Source organism: Amblyomma maculatum, chromosome 4 (genome assembly GCF_055883805.1).
Source record: "Amblyomma maculatum isolate TAMU_Amacu chromosome 4, ASM5588380v1, whole genome shotgun sequence".
Taxonomy (NCBI): domain Eukaryota; kingdom Metazoa; phylum Arthropoda; class Arachnida; order Ixodida; family Ixodidae; genus Amblyomma; species Amblyomma maculatum.
In genome coordinates, this window is record NC_139347.1 from 28,075,105 (window position 1) to 28,095,870 (window position 20,766).

The 20,766-nt window shown below is 42.5% G+C and overlaps 1 protein-coding gene across 1 annotated transcript; it reads right to left on the minus strand.

Annotated features, from left to right (window-relative positions):
• Positions 1 to 634: 634 nt before the first annotated feature.
• Positions 635 to 20,538, minus strand: LOC146190543 (cytochrome P450 2H2-like). The gene is made up of 9 exons (XM_084600191.1): positions 20,518 to 20,538; positions 14,210 to 14,427; positions 8,641 to 8,762; positions 6,793 to 6,899; positions 6,060 to 6,367; positions 3,247 to 3,362; positions 2,481 to 2,739; positions 1,159 to 1,349; positions 635 to 865 (listed from the first exon to the last, which is right to left on the minus strand). The coding sequence occupies exons 1-9, from the start codon at positions 20,536 to 20,538 to the stop codon at positions 684 to 686; spliced, it is 1,524 nt and encodes a 507-aa protein (XP_084456317.1). The 3' UTR covers positions 635 to 683.
• Between the last annotated feature and the right edge of the window lie 228 nt (positions 20,539 to 20,766).

Here is a 20,766-nt window from a genome sequence, read left to right on the forward strand (position 1 = left end):
TAGTTTCACAGGGAAAAGAGCATTCCCATCCAAAATCTTTATCATATAACCGTCAGTGTTTCGCTCCATTTCTGGCATACTTATATACGCGACCCCTGATTTATGCAATGAGCACCTGCGTGAATAGAGCAGGACTCATTCGTGAAACTTTCATCAGCAGAAAACTGCTGCAGGTGAGCATATAGGCACAGGTATAAAATTTCCACCCTCACAAAGCACGTATATATTTAGGCTCGTTTTGTGGATTTTTAACATTTCTTATTTTTCCTCTACCCCTTCACCTTTAGGTACATGGTCTTCATTTTCAGAACCTATATATTTGTTATATCCCTCCCGGGGTCCTGCTGGGCGCCAGGCAACGACGACGAAGAGTGCGCGTGCGAAGAATGTTCTGGTGCGCTCGCTCACCCAGGTCAGGCTACTGGCAGCAGCCCTGCTGTTGTAATAAATCTTGTATTTGTCCCATTTCCACTGATACAACAATATTTCTGTCTTTTTTAACCATCCTCGTAAGTATCTTGATCTCAAACTGTCCTACAAAAAATTAAAACGACAGGAGCTTTTAGGCAGGAGGCACTGACGAAATTACCAGTTTATTTCTGCTCCTTAAATTCTAAGGTCATTATCGCGACTGTGTAAGTGGGCTTACATCTTAATTGAAGTAATTCACGTGGAAATTTCTGTCAGTTGTGATGACGTGGAATGAAGCGCAACTTCGTTTCTGCCAGCTCCAAGGACGGCCCCACTGGCGAAATGACGATCGTTTCGCCTTCCTCGGGAAGTATGAAAAACCGATGCAGCAACGTCGTCAATAGCAAGAACGTTTCCATTATGGCCATTCCATCCCCAGGACATCTTCTACGCCCTGAAAGGTTACGATAATTGTACATATAATTTAAATGAAATTTGAGGCAAATATTTTCTTGGTTTAAACTACATAAAAGCATGCGCTCTGAAACTTCAATAAACGACCTTCAGCGCCACCTGCCTCATAGCAGTGCCAAAAACAATGTAGTATCAAAAGAACATCTCCTAATTTTAATGTATATTACTGGGTGCAACGTACGCTTTAGTTAAATGGTTAGGGCCACCAGTCGTGAACTAAATCATTGCCCAAACCCAGCTGCTCCTAGCATAGTATTGAAGATGCAACCTCACCAACAGAAAAAGTGAGCAATCCCTCTGGTATCGCTGCCTGTGCTGCACCATCCGGCTTTAAGAAGCGAGAAGGATCAAATATGTCCGGATTTTTCCAAAATTGCGGATTCTTGTGAACTGCGACTAAGTTCGGAAAGACCATTGTGCCCTCTCGCACCTGGTATTTCCCGAAATTCGTGTCTCGGCCGGTTCTGAAAAGAGAAAACAACTTTTCAGTTCTTTAGCATTCATGGTAGATTTTTTCATTAACACCCACAGAAGGCTCATAATAACTGTTAAGGTATGGGTAGAAAGATTGAGCGACATTTTCTAGTCAGGAAAGGTATCCGCCATGGGACCTAGCCGATAATCTAGCCTAGTGAGGCCATCGCCTATATAGCTCATCATACGCTCGCCGCCATAGGTAATATATCATTGCATCCATTTATTTTTTATTGGTGAAATGTCAAGCAGTTTATGAAATTCGAAGCTCTTATATGTAGCACACCAGGACAGAGTTCAATAATGATTGATACCTACGGCTCACAGGAAAAAAACGCGGCTGCCCCAGGGAGCGCCGCGCAAGATAGGGGTATACAATTATCTAATAAAGTTAGGATATTGCAGGATTTATAAACTTTCATAAAACTTTGCTTTATCATAACAATGCCTATGTCTGGACACACATTGAGTTGAACCCACATACAGGCCGCGGCGACCGCTTTTTGATGAAGGCGAAAAGCAAGGCTTCTTGTGCTGTGCGATGTCAATGCAAGTTAAGGAACCCCAGGTGGTAGAAACTTCTGCAGCCCTCCTCTATGGCGTCTCTAATAGCCTGAGTCACTTTGGGACGTTAAACCCCACAAACAAACAAACTACTTGGAGTTGACATATAGAGACAAGGTTTGGTATTTGTAGTAAATGCTCGAAATCAATTAACAGCCTTAAACAGTGGTGTTCCTCCCAATCTACACGTAAATGTTTAGTCATAAATCAAGAACCCAATATGTTTCCTTCTGAGTCGTGCCCTGTGGCTCCTTGAGCATCAGCTACCCTCGATAGTTTTTGAACAGCAGATCAGCTCACGTCTTTGGAGAATGTGGTTATGAAAGCAAAGAAACTTAACGGGAGGGGATGGGGCGGAGGGGGGGGGGGGGGGCGATATTAATTATTTTAAAACACATTCATGAAAAGTTTATAAGCAGACCTCTTGGGCTGAGTAATTAAAAAAATCCCTGTATATTAAATGCTCTAAAGCACTCAAAAACAGCTACATTGAAACCTGTGCTTGCTCACAGCCAGCCTTTATTTGTATGTAGCTATAATCACATAGATTAACTTACCCTCGTGGTATGTTGAAAGGTGCGGCCACTTTCCAACGGAACATCTCCCATATGGTGGCCATGGTAAGGGGCATAACAACATGGTCCTCCCATCTGGGTGAGCGATCCAATCCTACCACAGCGTCAATCTCCAAGTGCAGCTCGACCTGCAGTGTGTTCGCATGGGCGGCTAGGTAGAGAAGGATCCAATGCAGGTACAGGGGGCCGGATGTTGCAGCTCCCGTTAATATGTCCACCATGTTTCCAATCAGGGTGTCAGCTGCGGATGTTAGAGTACCTTAAGCTTACGAAGGAGCTAATAGCCATTAGTCTCTTCTCCCAAAGTCACTATTCGTTGTAGGCTGATCGACGCTGCTGATGTTATATTCGCGCACAAAAATAAACTTTAATGGTCCTAATGGTCCTTTTATTTGCAGTACGTTAGAAGGAGGGCTGCTACTATTACTCTGGCTATGAGTGAGAGCTTGCAAGGTAAGGTGCCGTGATAATATCTTCAGCATGGCGCAATCTAAATCTAGCCGAAACATTCTAGGAAGTTAGGTCGCATGACATTGTGGAAACAAAGAGCACTGCGCTTAACATTGTAAACCACACGTGGCGTGAGTAGGCTTGCCAGTCATTACGAGGATTCACAATAGGCACAATCTCTGTTTTTAATCTCTTGTTCCCTTCTGTACATTGCATGGTGTAATCCTTAAATAAATGAGCAGTTTTCAACTCCATCAAGATTTGAATCAGATACAAACATAATGTAAACAACAACCACCTGTGAAGTATAGATCGCTTTGTCTCTCAGCTTCTCGAATTTTATCCATGTAGATGTCAATGTAGCTCCGTTCACGTTCACCAGATTTCGGATCGTTATTAACCGCTACTAACCGCCTGCGGTAAAAGGAAAACAAGAAAGCATAACTCCTCTGCTTTTTACTCTTTGTTGCGGCACGTTGGATACTGTGTTGGTAGACTGCCCTGATGTTAAACTACTCGGAAATATTACTCACCCGCCTAACGATGAATAATCACCTTCTTTATGAATTGGAAGCTGAAGAAAAACGAAGAATTTCGCATCGCGGATTCCTTGACATGTTTGCTGCCAGATGTGAACTTTTATGTGGCATACACACGAAACCGTGAGCTATAGTTAGAGTCGGCTAAAAGTATTGCATCTGTATAGCAAAGCGTACTGTGATACCCTCTACCTCTGGGTGGGTTCCAGTTAGCAGGAGCTAATAAACGGCAGTAAGACGAGGGACATAAAACAGTCGGGAAAATGCGACAAGCAAAACAGCACAATATAAAAGTCTTTCGGCTCCAACTCTGCTCGGAGGAAGGCAGTGTTGGCATGAGAGCACTAATGAAACAAAATATGTCTTTTAGACTAGCTCTAAGTAACGCATTTAGCTGTGATGTAGATTTTGTAAATATATTCCTTTTCAGTTTGAGCACTCGTGACATTTCGTAAAAGGCAAATTATTTAATTCGTTTTACAAACTTAATTAGACCATTGACGTGTTGTTCAAGCAATAATTCACTCTGAATAATTACCATTTTTAGGCAACAAGAAATATGTTCATTCTGCATAGATAAAGCAACCGTTTATTGTCGGTTGCAATGGACGCAATCGCCACTGGAAGGAGTGCAGGTTGGAGATAACTCTAAACAAGACATTTACCCATATGCACCCATTATTAGAAAAGGAATGTCATGCTATTTAATATGCAAGAGGGCACTTTTCACTCCATAACAGCGCCAGGTGCAAAGCCTCATCAAGAAAGAAATAGTTTTGTAGTTTGAAAGTGGCAAAGTTCTTTTTTTTTTTTTTGCAGCACCGACACCAGTCAGTAGACTTCGTTTTTCCAAAGAGCGAGAAGAATCAATATTACTGTAAATCAGGCCGCCAAACATTTTTAATCTGATTATTTATGACACTTTTCTTTGCACCTATATGAGCAAGCCCAGTTTATAAACTTAGGTTGGCTTAAATAAATGAAAATATTTTCTGCTATTAACCAATCGAGGGAATTTGATGTTCGGTTCTCGAGAGAAGCTTCTATTAAAAGAAGCCCTATAATTGTTTCTTTCTACATTGATTTTTGAAGCAGTGTTTTTACAATTGCGAACAATAAAAATATCACCTTTAGGAGTTCTATCTTCAAGCAAGTGTTAAGACTGAAGCATCAGAACAAAAGCCTGAGAGTAGATAGTGGAGTCATTCTAAAGCAAGCCAGATCACTGGGCTAGGCTTCAGCCTTGACATCTCGGAGACTAGTAGAAATTTACCCCATATTCGACATCTTCAGCACTCCTTGTAGATGATGTACTCAATCCGTTTCAAGCAATTAAAACAGAGAACAACAAAATGTCGCGACATTTACACTGTATCATATCTTCAATCATTGGGCCAGACGGGAAGTCCTTTTTCCTGTTAAAAAAAATGTAAGATAAGGAAATATGTAGTTTTTCGATACTTCTTTCTATTTAAAAGATGATATAGCCACTCAGTGATCAGGTGCACACTGCGAATTATAAATGCAACCTCGGATTAGTCTAACTCTTTTCATAACTTATGGTGTTGCTGCGAATCTCAATGCATGTGTTTTTCTTGTCTTTTCCAGCCTTTAAAACCGCTTTCCTAACAAAATCTTTATTGTCAAGTGCGCGATGAAGAGTAGCGAAATCTCACTGTAGTTTATCCTTCACCTTTCATCGTCTTGTAATCGGCAATAACTCTATTATGTTGGACACCACAGGAAAAGGCTTTTTTTTACAGTGCCCCTTCATAAGGTGCCTTTTTGATTTGCAATTATGCAAAATATTCATTCGCCTTCCTACTCTCTTCACTTACGTCCACGCCCAGATATTTTGCGGAAGCGCGTGATTTTAACGGGTAATTGTTTTTGTTATAATTTTTTGAGAAAGCAATGATGCACACTAACAATAACTAAATGCACGTGCAGCTAATGTCTAGTCAAGACTTTTATTTTCTATTTTTTCTCAGAAAAGCATCCCATTGTTTTCTGCCACTGACAAGTTCTCGAGCGAGGAGTAGAGGAACTATAAAAGAATGACTTAGCTAGGCATGTTAAGGTTAGACCACTACAATAAATGTGTTCCTGAAAGCATCAGATTCTTTACTGTTTCCTCCCCAAATATATACAATATCAAATAAATCTAAGGCTTTTTTTATATTTTCACGTTAAGAAAATTAACTGAAAGACAATGAAAACTCTTCTGAAATTCTGCTAGCGCATTACTGCGTCGTGCTGCGTCGGAACGTTTTCACGAAAAATACAAAAATAGTATAGCTCAGCCACTTTGCATCCGATATATGTTATCGTCCCTTTGGTCTTCTTCCATTACGCTCCCAATGCAGCGATCTAGGTGCTAACAAGCCAAACAAAAAGGTGGTTTTGCAGTTTCTAGCATAGCTCTATCACCGGCATTTTTCATTACTGATGAAGCTTGCGTGGACCTCACATTTTTTAAATATTTTGGGGGCTGGGCCCTGCGCGTCTCACTTGGGAGCGAAACTGAAGCGGTCACGTGCCATTCATGGAGTGCTCGAATAAGAGCGCCAACCTGGCAGCGGTGTGGAGCTTGGTAATCAAACGACTTCGATTAGCGCTTGTGGCAGTGGGGAAGAGGCGGTCGATGAGTGCCCGACGCAGCCATGCAGCTCGATGTTCTGCTGGTGCCGTGGCTGCCTGCAGCTGGAACCCAGACAAGGCGTCGTCTAGCTCTTTACGACGGGGGTCCTCCAGGTCGTACCGATAGCCGAGAAGGTATCGGCACATGCAGTTCAACAATGTCCCCTGTATATACCCGCGCGCAGCCATAGGAGATCCGCGCCGCGTCCCAAGTGTGTCCGCTAAGTGACTGGCTTCTTCCTGAGTATGGGGCAACAGAAAGGCAGGATGACAATTCACAAATGCATGGCACTTGAGACATAATTAAAGTTTTTTGTACTAGCTAGCTCGCATTGGACTCTTTCTTGATAACTGATTATAAAAAAAATATTGCTCTTGCAGAATGTAGTGATACACAGTAAAAATTGCACAAAGTTTCTGGTTTGATTTAAAATAAGTCATATCAATATTTAACATTTTGTGCTTTCAAATGTAGTAAGCATTATTAACTATCTTAGCGCCGTAATTTTTGTGGGCACTTTATGCAGCTGAAACATTTTGTATTTTCACCTACCTACATATGACCACAAGCAGCGCTTGGTGAGGCTTTACTTAATGATTTCAGCAGCATTTGCATTTCTGCAGTGGATATCTCACAGACATAATTGAGTTATCTTCGACCATACCCTGATATGCTGCCTCATAGCCGTGCTTCCAAGTCCCAGTTTGGCCAGTGCTCGAAAGGAGAAATCTCGGTTCTTTTTCCATTTTTCGCCGTTGAAGACAGTAAGGCCTACAGAATATATGCGATGAATAAAGTGCCTTGCAAGAAAGGAGCGATTCAACATTGCCTGCGATGCTTAAATGAAATGTGTTCCAGAATACTGACGCGTTCACTTCCAACGCAGGAGTTAAGTATACTGTTGCTTTATTTTTGCTCGTCGAAACGTAGTATCAACAACAAATGAAATTGTCTAATTTACGTTTAACAAAATATTATTCGGCGTCATTTGTCTAAAGCTCTTTTAAAGTTATGTACTCATTACATATACTAAATCAGTTTTTACTGTGCTAGTGTCAATACGAAAAGAGAATTTATTGGCAAGATGTAAAGAAAGTGAAGAAGGAATATAAAATTCCGGGAAAGAGAGCGAGCATGTGCGAAAGAATACAAATGCAGTAAAGAAAACGAAAGGCGACATTTCTGTGTCAATGATTTCCTCAAATACTCAATTATTTCGTCTTGAAATATGAAAAAAGTGATACACCTATTTTTTTGTGTTAAACAAGGCTGAATTTTATGTTTAAATATCACCGTTTGCTCGAAATTGAAAATCTTCAGCTCTACCTTCCGCCATTCAAACAGACTGGTAATTGGCAGGCACGGAAGAACGCGATGTTGCAGATAATTTGACTCCCGCATTCTTCCGAACAGCTGCCGGCATGGTTTGCTAAGGCAGCTCTTTAGTCGGTGGCCAATATGTTCAGTGTTTAATCTGAAACCAATCTGTTTATCCTGAGTCACCAGCCTTTGAAGCGAGATCCTCATTAGACATGTAGCCTAAGGTTGCTTCTAGACACAAATTTAGTGGACGCAGTTTGATCTTCGCCAGATCAAGACCCAGTCAGGAGGTTCAGCACCTCCTTTTGTCTTGCAATACCTGTGTGTTTCCTGAAGGAGAAATAAAAATAATTTATCTATTTTAAGCCACTTGGTGGCTCAAGGTGAACACTTCTGTTCGCCAAACGTGGCCAAGGCTGCATCTGGACAGCTCGCATTACTTCTGCATCGCTGGCCTTTAAAAGTAAAGTGTTTGCTGAAATCTGGAGAGAGGCAGAAGCATGCTAAAAGCCAGCCTATATAGCTGTTAGTTGGCTAGAAACTGTGAGACACCGGCTGCTGGCATGGCTCGTTGACGTTTGACAGCTGCAGCTCGGATAGATGCATGCGAGGGTGCCGAGATAAGGAGCGCCACATTACCCCGCTGGCGAGTGCCTTATTTTCAGAGTTCGTGGCCAGTCAGAAACAACCTAGTTTTAACATTTGCATAGAGCACGTTTTAATGAGTAAGAATTGCGTCTCATATTCTGCAAGTTGCAGGCTTCCCATTAAAATATAAATTACAATGTCAGCGCAGAGGACATGGACCAGAATTTCATTATTTTCATGGACGATCGTCAGCAGCACTATTCAAGCGCATTACAGAAACATTTGAGAGTTTCGGTTATAAGTATTGTGCAATGTGGAACACTCAGTACCTTATTGACACTTGAAATTGTTCTTATTACGAATAAAGCCGCAATTAACTCCAAAGTGGCAAACCTCGAAAAGGAAGGAAAAAACTTTTTGGCTGCATAATTTTTTGTTCTGACTTAGCTTCTGAATATGATGTCGGGATTTAACCATTCAAGGTTGCCCTCAGTTTATTTCACTGCAAAATCCGGAGCCATAAGCATGTGAAAAAATCCGTCGTCCAGGGGCTTTACCGACATGTTTCCTCGAATATTGCATGCCGGCTGTGCTAGCGTCTTACCTTTCACAGCAGAGTGAAGACCCCACGTGGTTGGCCGGTACTGTAGCTCTGGCATAGAGAAGAACTCCTTTATCTCTTCATAGTCGCTCAGTATCACCACGTCTACGGAACCTTGCTTGAGACTAGTGACATAAACCAGGGTACAGGTGTAGATGGAGAAGGGTGGAATTATAGAATGGCCACTGATTTTACCGAGCCTCCTCAAGCTTCAGCAATCGTATGCTTTGGCTCGACATTGTTTGGGGGGGTAGGAACCGCTACCTCAAACAGGGCGAAGATGACAAATGAATAAAGTGGATAGGACGAGCGATAGCTTCAAGCTTCACGGCACGCAAGTAAAGTCATCATATTTATTTACATCTTGATGATGTGGGCAGGGTCGAGCAAATAAGCGAACAATTTACTCTTGAAGGAGCCCGAGCCCCCCTACAGGGCATACAGAAGTGGCAAGCTTACAGATTGCATAGCAAAAGCCAAATGCAAGAAGAAATACGGAACCATCAATAAAAACGATTCGTAAGTGTTCATGATACGCTTTACACGCAATAACAGAAGTACATTTTATCGCGCGGGTCATATTTTAATTCAATGCACAAAGAGGCTTACAAAACGTAATCACTTAGAGACCGTGATTTGGATATTTCAGCTAAACAATATATTTTATTTTATATTGAGCAAAGCGTAGTGTTATAATTCAATGTGTACTGTTGCTTTATTTCAATGTCTGGCATAGATAATATTGGGCTCGAAAATTTTAACAAGGATTAACGAGTGAAACCACCTCACATGATGACGCGTTATCGGGAATTCACACCTTGTTTCTTGCTTGCAACAGGACAGACTTTGTCAGAAAACATACATCGGAAAGCAAAGCTTCAGATATGACGTGGATTGCATTTCCTCCAGTAGATTTCTACAAACATAATCTGCGGATCAATTGTTCTGCTTGCACTTGTTTGGTGTGGAGCTCAACACAGCCACGCGGCTAGTTCAAAAGGATGGGAGTAAAAAGGCGTGTGAGCGCAAACATCCACTCCCAGGAAAAACCTGAAGGGAGCTTAAGACTTTTTTCGCAGGTCTAATGTATTGTTGGGACCCGACAGTGTGAGATCAAACCCGACCACGGTGGCTGCTTCGATGGAGGCGAAAAGCAAGGCACCCGTGTACTATAAAATGTCAGAGCACGATAAGAAACCCCAGTGGTTTACTCTTCCTGAGCTCCGAACTACGGCGTCCCTCGCACCTCGAGTTGCTTTGGTGCATTAAACCCAATAAACGTATCGAAACTATCGTCTATGATTCAATAATGTGAGCGCTACTTCAAGTTGCTCGAAATATTTTCGGAAAAGCGACCATGAGCATGCAGGTGCCGACTTCTTTGATGAGGCTCGCAGATACCGGTCTCTCCGCTGGCGGCCGCGAATCCCATGTCACCTGCATCAGCGGATTCTCTTAGTAGCTTAATCTCAAAATGATTGTAAAAAGTGTGCTCTTTTTGTTTTTAAGCGAAAGCTGCCCGAGCCCCAATGATGGGAAGAGCCATCGGCGGCGTTGTCATTTTGACCACATCAATGACCAGTTCTTTGTTGGCAGCAGTACGAAGCCAGTGGGAGTATGTGAACAGGAGTTTAGGTTGTGTCACAAGAGAGGTGAACGTATCTGGGAGGAGTCGTATGACTAATCTCCTAGCTGCGGGCAGAGGTCGGCCAACGCGTCTCCTCTTGCTCATGTTCTCTGCACACCGTGGAGCTTCTTCGCGCGCGGAAGTGCCTACCCTACGGCCGCAAAGTAAGGTCAACATGTCTGATGTATTGAAGTAAAGCGCGCGTCCTTGGGAGATTCGAACACGTTAGTGCTTATGGCAGCGGCGGTCGTGCCGGCGTAACAGGCTGCAATGTGAAAAGGGTCCTGTATTCTTGGCGAACGTGTTCATGTCTCCCCATTATCATATCTAAGCAGTCTGAAACTTGAATATTGAAGTTTTTTTATCTATTCATTTCTCATGTCAGGTTGCTGCTCTATGAACGCGTTCTGTCAGTTTCTGTACCCAAACGTTGTTTTAAAATTACTGATATGAAAACCTCCTCTGGTAAACATAAATTGCATTGTGAATATCCTGGCACTCATTGCATTTGCCTTGCAGGTTCCGCCGCACAAGAGGAAATGTGTTCAGTCACAGCCTCTTGCAAACAAATTACAGTGCTCCTGTAGAACACGTGGGACTGTTCTTAGGAAATATGATTGCTAAAGCAATACTCCGACAGCCAAAGCGAGACCTCGGATGGCCGCAGCTACGCTATGAAGAGGCGTATGGTCTCCTTATAAAAAATCATCCAGCCATGACATGTGAATTCACGTTACCCCTCTGCCACGTGCAGGAGCTGCCAACTAGGGTGGTTCCTTTCATATGGAAAGGTGATATCAGAATCAGACTTCCAGAACCGTTTCCATTCTCGTTACCCCTACGACACGCAGGCACGTCCATACGGCTTGGTTGAAGCGTGACTTTATATGTGGGCTGGTAGCTTACGCTCTCGCGTCCTACACTTAAAGGGTGAGCTTACGTGTCCTCAATAACGTAGCACCTTACACTGGTATGGAGTGATAGGGGAATAATGTAGAGGGCAAACGAAGGTTCCGCTGTTGCTATCGCAATTCAACTAGGGTTAAACAGGACTGATCCATAACTATTTTTTTTAGTTCCTCTTCGTACAAAGTTCTGAATATGTTTTATCTTTCGTTTGGCTCGTAACGTTTAACGTCGTAAAGCTCTCAGGGTATGAGGGACACTGTAGTGGGCGACTAAGGATACTTCAGCGATGTCAGTGTTCTTAACGAGCACTGGCATCGCGGTGTACATAGGTGTCATACCTTTTGCTTCCATCAAAAAGCGTCAGCTATGGTCAGAATTGACACTGTCTGCTTGGTATAAGCTGTCGAGCGTCATAACTGCTGAATGTTTTTTATATCTCAGATTTAAAACCAGATCATGAGCTGTAAACGTCGATGGTCTCTACACCACGAAAGTGGCGACGTCGGCGAGCAGATTGTTGAAAACCCGACAGTTACTGTACTCTGCTTCGTGGGGCAGCGGCAGGCACAATCGTTTTCTTGCCAGCTAGTTATAGTGCCAGATAAACCGATTAGGTTCTTTTACAGGCTGCGGGTGCCAAAACTGCGGTAGCCAGAGTGAATATTTAATTTGTGCACTGGAGGAATTTGCAGTTTTGCAGAAAGAAAAGTGCCAGTGTCCTCGAATCACTGAAAAAGTCGTTGCTGTAATCAATGCGGCGTTTGTGTTTGGAATATCTGTATATTATTAGAATTGCCTGAACTTTGTTGCTTGGGCTCACGTTTGCAAGTACTTATATTTCTAAAAGGGCACTTCGAGAAGGACTGTGTAGAAAAATATATGAAGAAAGCAAGTCTAAAAACGTGTCTTCCTTTGTTTTACAATGCATTAAATGCTTATTTGTGCTCATTTAGGAAAAGCGCATAGCTGTGAAATTTCGCTTGCTGCATTTTCACAACATTATATACGATGTGAGCGAGCTTGAGTGAAGAATGCCAGTAATGTATTAAAGTGGTAAATTTTCGTTGCAAAACTTGGTTTTTAGGGCCAGTGAAACCATGTAGAGGCTAAGCGTTTCTGTGTGACTGCTCGGCTAGCATATATAGGGGCCCAAGACCCGGGCACAAGATGCAAGTCAGCAGCCTTTACCATGGCTGTCTCCATTTCACCCTAAATGGGTTCAAATGTAATTTGTGGAGAAAATTGCAAAGCACGCAAGCCTTCGTAATTAGTAAGCGTCTTAAGTACATATTAAAAAGTTGATTTCTCCCCTACTACCCTAGCTACCTCCATCCAGTAACTTAACTAAATGCTGAAGAAGGGGGGGGGGGGGGGGGGGCACAAATGTTGATTTTGCAGAATAGTTTTGTCATTCATAATGAAAGTCAGAACTCAGGTCAATAATGATAACAGCTAATGTGGCTAATTATTCAGCTTGGATATCACTGCACTGGGGGAATGGGGAGGCTTTACCGTTGGTGGCCCGTAATAGACACCTTGCTGCATCTACTTACCCACTGCGCTAAGGTGCGACCTCGACTCTTCGACCTCCGAAGCTATACCACTCGGCACGACTCAAAGTTTTGTCTCATGGCCCATGACGCAATATTTTCATTTCACATGAATGACGATTCTCCTGACTCTTTGATTATAGCCACTTTTTACACCATGGATTACAACCCTTATCTAGTCACTGACTGCTGAAGTCACTTGATGCGACGTCACAAGTGGACCACCTTCTATTGACGCCTTTTGTGGATACTTCTAGCGGGGACATAGCCTGCGAATACTTTCGCAATAATAAGATTTAAAGGAGTTTCATACAAAAGTCGTGCATGGGCTGGTCAGTCTTCATCCGGTGTAGCGTGCAGCCTTAGCGATCCTCCAGGTAGGCAACAAATTACTTTAATCGCATGCAGTATAAGGATCGCACGCATATGTCGTATGAATCTCAGTCAGCGCCTGTGAATTATTTCTTGCTTGCATGGAAGTTACTTGTTTAAGTGTAGATAAAAGGGGTAAACAGAGAATGTGTCATACCTTCCAACATCATTGATTCCGTTACTTTTTACAGCCTTAAGATAAGGTCTTCATACTTTGCAGGGCTACCGCTGTGCGTGAAAAGCTTAAAGAGCAAAAAAATATGTTCACACAGTTATACTATTTTCAGTGAAGATAAGAACACAAGTGAACTCTGCTATATAAGTAGACTGCTAACACAATTCTAATATTTATTTTCTTTAATTCATAGTGTGGCTCCTTACTAGAATTATGCATTGCCGACACGCCATTTGCGCCACATTTCTGGGTATTATGCAGCACCAACTAGACCCTCAAGCTGTTATTTTGAGAATAAAGATACTGTGCCTCCGAAATTCTGGATTCAAGGAATTGCATGTTATCATATTAGGCAACGCTCAAAAGTTCACTGATGCGAATGCATAGAATTCCTCACCCAGTCTAGCAGATTGATAGCATGCCAACAATCTTGCATGTAAGCGGTTTGATAATTTTAAACGAATAACCTGTTAATAATTCCGATGTGAGCGTTCTTCGATGACAACAATTTAGAGGCTGCATTTGCGTGCAACTCAAAGTTAAGGGGGCAGTTCGTTTGTTTGTTTGTTTGTTTTTCATATAGGCTGGGGTAAGCAATTTTGTGTCACACATTCTGTTTAGTTCTTTCCTTCTTTCCGACGCTCAGGCTTCTCACATAAGGAATACAAAACCTATGACCAGCTGAAACCTTGGTTCTGCATCCTCAGCCTGAGCTTTGCGCCCCGTCCTTCTTTCATTAAAATAGCGCATACCTTTAAATGTGGCGACCTATTGGAATTAAATGAGAGCATGCAAGTGTCTCAATCAATGACTTACCTAATTTAGCATTTCACACCCAACAAATAATGCTTCAAGGTTTTATAACATGGGAACAGCTGCTGGGTATCCTCTAAACTGTTAACCTCCTATTTCACTCTAAGTATGTATATGCCTGCTTACCCGACAATGGTACCGTATTCCTTAGCCCACTCGATTGCTTTTATTGGATCGATGCGGGCTGTCGAGAAGTTTAGAGCTCCCAGCAGTGAAGAGCGCGGACCAGGTGGCGCTTTTCCAAAGCAGCGCTGCTGGTAACGATGTAGGCTTGCTATAATGGCCGCCACCAGTAAAGTCAGTGCTACTATGTACAGCATGCCTGCCGAGCTAGGAAGCACATCCTGGTAGAATAAAGAAAGAACAACAGAACACCGGCTCAAGTGTAGGTTCAAGTCTCAAGAGGTTATCGAGGGTAGGATCGCAAATTTTTGGTGATAAGGGTGAATCGTAATTACCCAGGGCAACTGAAGCGAAACGGCGGGAATCACAAAATTTGTCAACTCAGTTAATTAAAATAAGCTCGCTTTGATATTTTTAAAACCTGGTATAAAATCGACCGTGAATTGCGCTTAAAAACGCACTCGCGATATATAATGATGTATGCGACAGTTACAAAAAGGCCGCGTGTGTAGACTTATGGCTCATATGACCCAGCGGTACTTTCTGCGTATATGACACGCTCACACTGAGCACAAATCACAGGAAACATTCGAAAGTGACCAACACAAAACGTGTGTGTGTGTGCGTGTGCGTGTGGTGCGTGCGTGCGTGCGTGTGTGTGTGTGTGTGTGTGTGTGTGTGTGTGTGTGTGTGTGTGTGTGTGTGTGTGTGTGTGTGTGTGTGTGTGTGTGTGTGTGTGTGTGTGTGTGTGTGTGTGTGTGTGTGTGTGTGTGTGTGTGTGTGTGTGTGTGTGTGTGTGTGCGTGCATGCGTGCGTGTGTGTGTGTGTGAGAGAGAGAGAGAGAAAGTGTGAGTGCGTGCGTGTGTTATGTGCAGCTCTAAATCTTGACATCTCGTATCAGGTTTCCAGTTCGGCGCTCTGCTCCATTTGCATGCCTTCGTAGTCAAATCTTATTCATAAAATGTGGTTTGAGCTTTTGTGGCTCTATTTTCTCATTGTTTTTAGTATTCAGTAATGCGGGTTATACAGCAATACACTGCCTCATTGCCTCGTGTGCGATGGTGACAGGGCAGCCAGCGCAGCTTGAGCTTTCGATTAATTTTATCTGCAAGCAAACATTTGTAGCAGACGAAGTTCACAGCTGGTTTTTATGTCATTTCGCCTAGTATAGAGATAATACCACACCTAAGGAGGCCGTAAGTGTGTAACAAACGTACCTATTTACCTGTTGATTGTTACATGAAAAGCATGCCATAAATAACAGTTTGCCTATCGCAAGCGCAGTACGTGCTTAGGTAGGCCATTTCAAGATTGGAAACCAGAATAGTCATGTTTTTAATATACGTGAATAATCTGCTATGATATGGTGTTATCAATAGTTAAAGTTATGTGCTGGTTGCGTCAATCACAACGAGCGGAACGGAATTGGTGCTTCAAATGAGATATGTAATAACCGTGTAGCATAGAACATATGTGTAAACATTCTTTGCCACTCAGTGACCATTGCACTGGCCCAGCACAGAAAGCTACTTCGAAGAGCATCCCTCACAAGACGAAGGCTGAGACGAATACTCGCGAACTCTAAATATAATTGTTTTCACCAATTTCCCCCAAAGACCGAAGCGTTGTCATTATTAACAAAAACAAATTGCATCAGGCATGTTAACAGCATCTAGGATACAATTTCCTAAAGGAGTTTTTCATAAAAAGCCAAAAATAATGACTCGCTTTGAAATGCGCAATAATCTGCCGATTACGGGCTCACGAAACTATCCAGGGGGCTGCTATATGAACATTTTGGCACGTTACAATTTTTATACATTTGGACAAATAGAGCACCACAAGATCAAAATGTTGTCCAGCTGTTTGAAGCCGGACTTTATGAAGATTCAGATCAACGTCTGCATAAAATGAATTGCAAACAATAGGAAGTACAAAGACAGCTAAAACATATCACGAAATATTTGTCTTGTAAAAAAGGATAAGCGAATTTTTTGTCTGCCAAACTTAATCTAACGTTTGTTTTGCACTTTATAAGTTAAAAAAGCTCATCTTTTTTGTTTGTGTGTTTGTTTTATAATGCATTCTTTACTATTTTCGCCTTTCATTGCTGTTTCCACACTTTTTATTGCTGACGAAGCATATCAAAACAATACGAGGACACACCACCTATTTAACCGCAATACTGCCCGCATATATAAAGATGTATTACTAGCAAAACATAATAGGTTTTCAGTGCAGCGAATTTGCCATATCACTTCAGTTTGTGCTAAAGTTACGGCGTTCAATACTGAGATGCAGACAATGCGTTTCGACTCACTCTGTTGAATAACGCAAAGAAATAAAAGGGGAGGAGGGGTGCCGCACAATAAAGTTTACACTACAACGAAGAAATCGAATGTTTTCGCAGTTCTGTGAACATGTTCTGTTGGCGTCTCTGTGGGTCGAGGTATAAATACAGCACAATTACAACATAAAAACACTTGACTGCTTGCCATATGTTTCTTTATGTTGTTGTTTTTTTCAAAATCTGAAAATATATCTCTAGTACACTGTCCAATAATATTGAAAAAGTGGCCCACAAGAAATAGCGTGGTGGAAATAGCGCGATGGAAATAGTGCGACGGCACGTGCTTATGAACCCTTTCTATGAGAGCAGTGAATAGTGCTTTCGCTTTGCCGCCACAGACATACCCTTGGCGGAAATAGATGGTACTGACGCCAAACAGATCCCGCAGTTGAGTATCATGTAAACAAAGTCGTTTTTTTCCCGCGCCAAAAACCTACGTTTTCCTCTTTGCAGAAGTCTCATTATAACGCCACGTTTCTTCCCACAGGTGGAGCTCTTTCATCGATATTTCTGAGCCAGAAGAGCTCAAATTCTACATTAGCGCTTTACAATCTCATGATGTCAAAAACCTACTCAAACGACAAACTAGTTGCTGCTACGTAACCACGTAATCGATTTTACCCAGTGCAGCAAACGCGATCGGCCTTCGTTTTATGGTAAAAAGAAGTTTTGCTACAATCTCATGTTCTGAACAACCGGCACGAACGACGAACCAGCTATTGCTACGTCGCCACTTTTACCCAGTGCAGCACACACGGTCCAACTTTGTTTTAGGGGAACATTTTCAGCAATGATTTTAAAAGCGATGACAAGAACGTTAGAGAGCTCAATATATTGAAACCTGCCTCATTTATAGGACCATTTTATTCACAGAATCAAAATCTATAACCTACCAATTCCTGTTTCCGCCACAGATTGGAAGAGTACCCTTCTTTTGAGCAAAGGGGACAACTGTTTGAGCGGGTTATTTCCAATGCCATTTATTTAGTACGCGTAGAGATAACTCACTTCCAACTTTTGCGAATCTCTACATTTAGATTCATTGTTACCGTTTTCCTGTGCATATTATGAGCTTTTCTGAAAAATTTACTACAAAGACAAAACAACCTTTTAAGGCAAGAAACTTGACAGGTGTCTAAATATTTGCTGCAAACAATGAAGAAATCAGCGCATTTTGCTTTTACAACGTATCAGTGGCTTGAAAGGCTGACTTGAAAGTCTTCCATATACCAGGCTTTTCGGTGTGTGAAATAGGTCTCAGCTATAGCTCATGCATGAGTGCTGTAGTATACACCAATATAACGAGATCATTTGCGCAAAAGTTTTCGTAAAATGGTATTGAGTATTTTTGTTTTATTGGTTCCGTCCTTTCGAAAAGAGAAGCGTAGTTCCTAAGCCAATGCAACAAGGAAGTTGCCATAAATGAGCTCCAAATCGATAGGTTTATCATTAAGCAAAAACTAAGCGCTAGAATACGCCGCTTATTTATTTGTCTTCCACCTCTGAACCAAACATCTATTTGACCATAGTGCAGCATCTTGTAATTAAGGAATGTAGACTTTTTAAATATTTGGTTCGTTATCACATATATCTTGTAATCCAAATACTAATTTCGATCCCGTGTTAATAGTCATTTTTACCTTTGAGACCTGCAGATCAGTACTTACCATTCTATATCTCTTAATTTTTCTTGGCGCTCACGCAAATTTTATTTACAGCAAAAATATTATCAAAATGAAAGAAGTTCGGGTTCACAAAGCTGCATATAATAAATTAATACTCCAGTAATACTCCCCGTCCCTAAGGTTAGGGCCTCAGGAACGCCCCAGTCTTCGCGGAAGGTTTAGCAAAGCGTTAATTCGCGGAAAGCAATAATATATTAATCATGAATGCCTGCTGCAGCAAATTAAAGAACAATAAGGAAGTGGATACCGCGGATCCCACTACATGAGACTAAAAATGAAAGGTTTCTTTTGTTTTATAATAAAGATGTGCTCTTCTGTACTCTTCTATTCGGCAGAAGGTAGAGGTGATCAGAAAATTGCGATGCTGTGACTATAAAATAACATCTGAAATGAGTCTGAGTATGAAGTCTTAATATGAAGATATCAAGGCCGGCGCGGCGGAATAGCTCGAGAATGGTAGAAAAGCGAGAGAGGTGGCTGTCAAAAGTGGGCGAGAAAACAATGACGTCGTCTAAGTAACAAAGACAAGTCGTCCACTTGAAGCCGCTCATCAACGAGTTCATCATCCGTTCGAAAGTTGCAGGGGCGTTATATAGGCCAAAAGGCATGACTTTAAATTGATCGAGGCCATCAGGAGTGATAACTGCCGTTTTTTCGCGGGCTCGTTCATCGACAGAGATTTGCCAGTAGCCAGAGCGAAGGTCGATTGAGGAAAAGTAGGTGGCTCTATGTAAACAATCAAGTGCATCGTCGATGCGCAAAAAAGGGTAGACGTCTTTTCTGGTCAACTTGTTAAGGTGGCGATAGTCGACGCAGAATCTCCAGCTCCCATCTTTTTTCTGGACTAGCACAACAGGTGACACCCAGGGACTGTTTGAAGGCTCAATGATGTCGTCGGCCGGCATCTTGTCAACTTCACGTTGAATCACCTGGCGCTCGGAAACAGAGACACGGTACGATCGCTTGTGAACAGGAGCAGCATCGCCGGTGTCGATGCGGTGGGCTACAACAGACGTTTGGCCAAGAGGTCGGGCCCCAAAATCAAAAATGTCGCTATATGAAAGCAACAGCTTGTAGAGCATGTCGACAGAATCGGGTTGCAGGTCGGCCGCAATCATGCTGGAAACAGGATCACGGTGTAAAGGAGACGACAAAGGAGCGGTAGGGGCTGTGCAAGGTGCAGAGGGAGGGTCAGTAGTTAGGGCTGAAACTTCACAGTCGATTAGCGGGGACAGTTCAGCTAATGATATTCCGTCGGGGAGGACTTGGGCCGACGAACTGCAGTTTAGGACTAGGAGAGTGTTGCGATTTTGAGATACGTGTACGATGAGATGTGGAAGGATGACGTGACGCTGCAGGACGACGTCTGTAATTGGGCACGCCAGGTAGTCTCCATCGGGCACAGGCGGGAAAGAGCACATAGAAATATAAACAACAGCTTCCGGAGGGAGGCGGAGGGAGGCGGACAACATTTTCGAGCTTTACTGAAATATGTACGCTGACCATCGAAATATGCACTGTTAGCAGTTTACCAGGCGACGCTTCCTTGAGTGTTTACATGTGCAAAGCAATTGGTACATTCATCGGCCGCGCTGCTCTGCTGGCAGCATGTGATGATACTGAAAGATGCGATATTAAACGCACCAATGAGCCAGATATCGTTGCATGAAACTAATATTCCATGCGTTCTAAGACAACAAAATACATCTAGCAAGTAAATAAGGATATTCTAAGATTGGCCTGCAAAGAACAGTGCCTTTTAAAGAAGCGGGTCTTTTGTAACCCCTGTGATAGCCAGAAAAACGATTAAGCGTAGGTAATAAATGACCGGCGAACAATGACTACAATTTCAACACCATAGAAAAAGTATATGTGCAAAAGCAAAATTGGGCATACACTTCGGCAGTGTCTAAGGAAAAGAAAAAAAAAAGCTTTAGTGGACTGGATCCAACTTCGTTTTGGTCTGAGAAGACAAGGTGTTGGAGAAGAAAGTGAGAAATAATCAACTTTTAAACACACCGCGTGTAACATTTTACACGCATGTGAGAATAACAAATTAGTAGCGCCAATTACATGCCTAACTATTCTGTCATTTCTTCAGTCTACTGAGAATATCGAACCCATGCGTGTGTGTGTTGATGTACGCCCGGAAGCGAGTCTCTCAGTACCAAACCACTAATCAAAATCATGCCAAAGCTCGTCAGATGGGGCTCTCGCGCTTATTAGGCAGTGAAACATCGGATAATTTTCCACGATAGACTATAGAGCTCGCTTACCAGGAAGGGTGCTGTTGCCATTACCCGGCCACGCGCTTACAGTTGCCAAACATGTCGGAAAAAAACGCATGCTAGATCGTCAAATCTCACACGGTACCTAAGCGTGTGTCAAGAGTTTTATAGTCATGAAACATTAAAGATTGCTCCACAAATCCCATTATATTACTTCATTGTCGCCCATCCTCAATGCGTTGTACCTCGTATGTATGATAATTTTCTGCCAGGAATCGAAATGAAGCATGCGCAGTG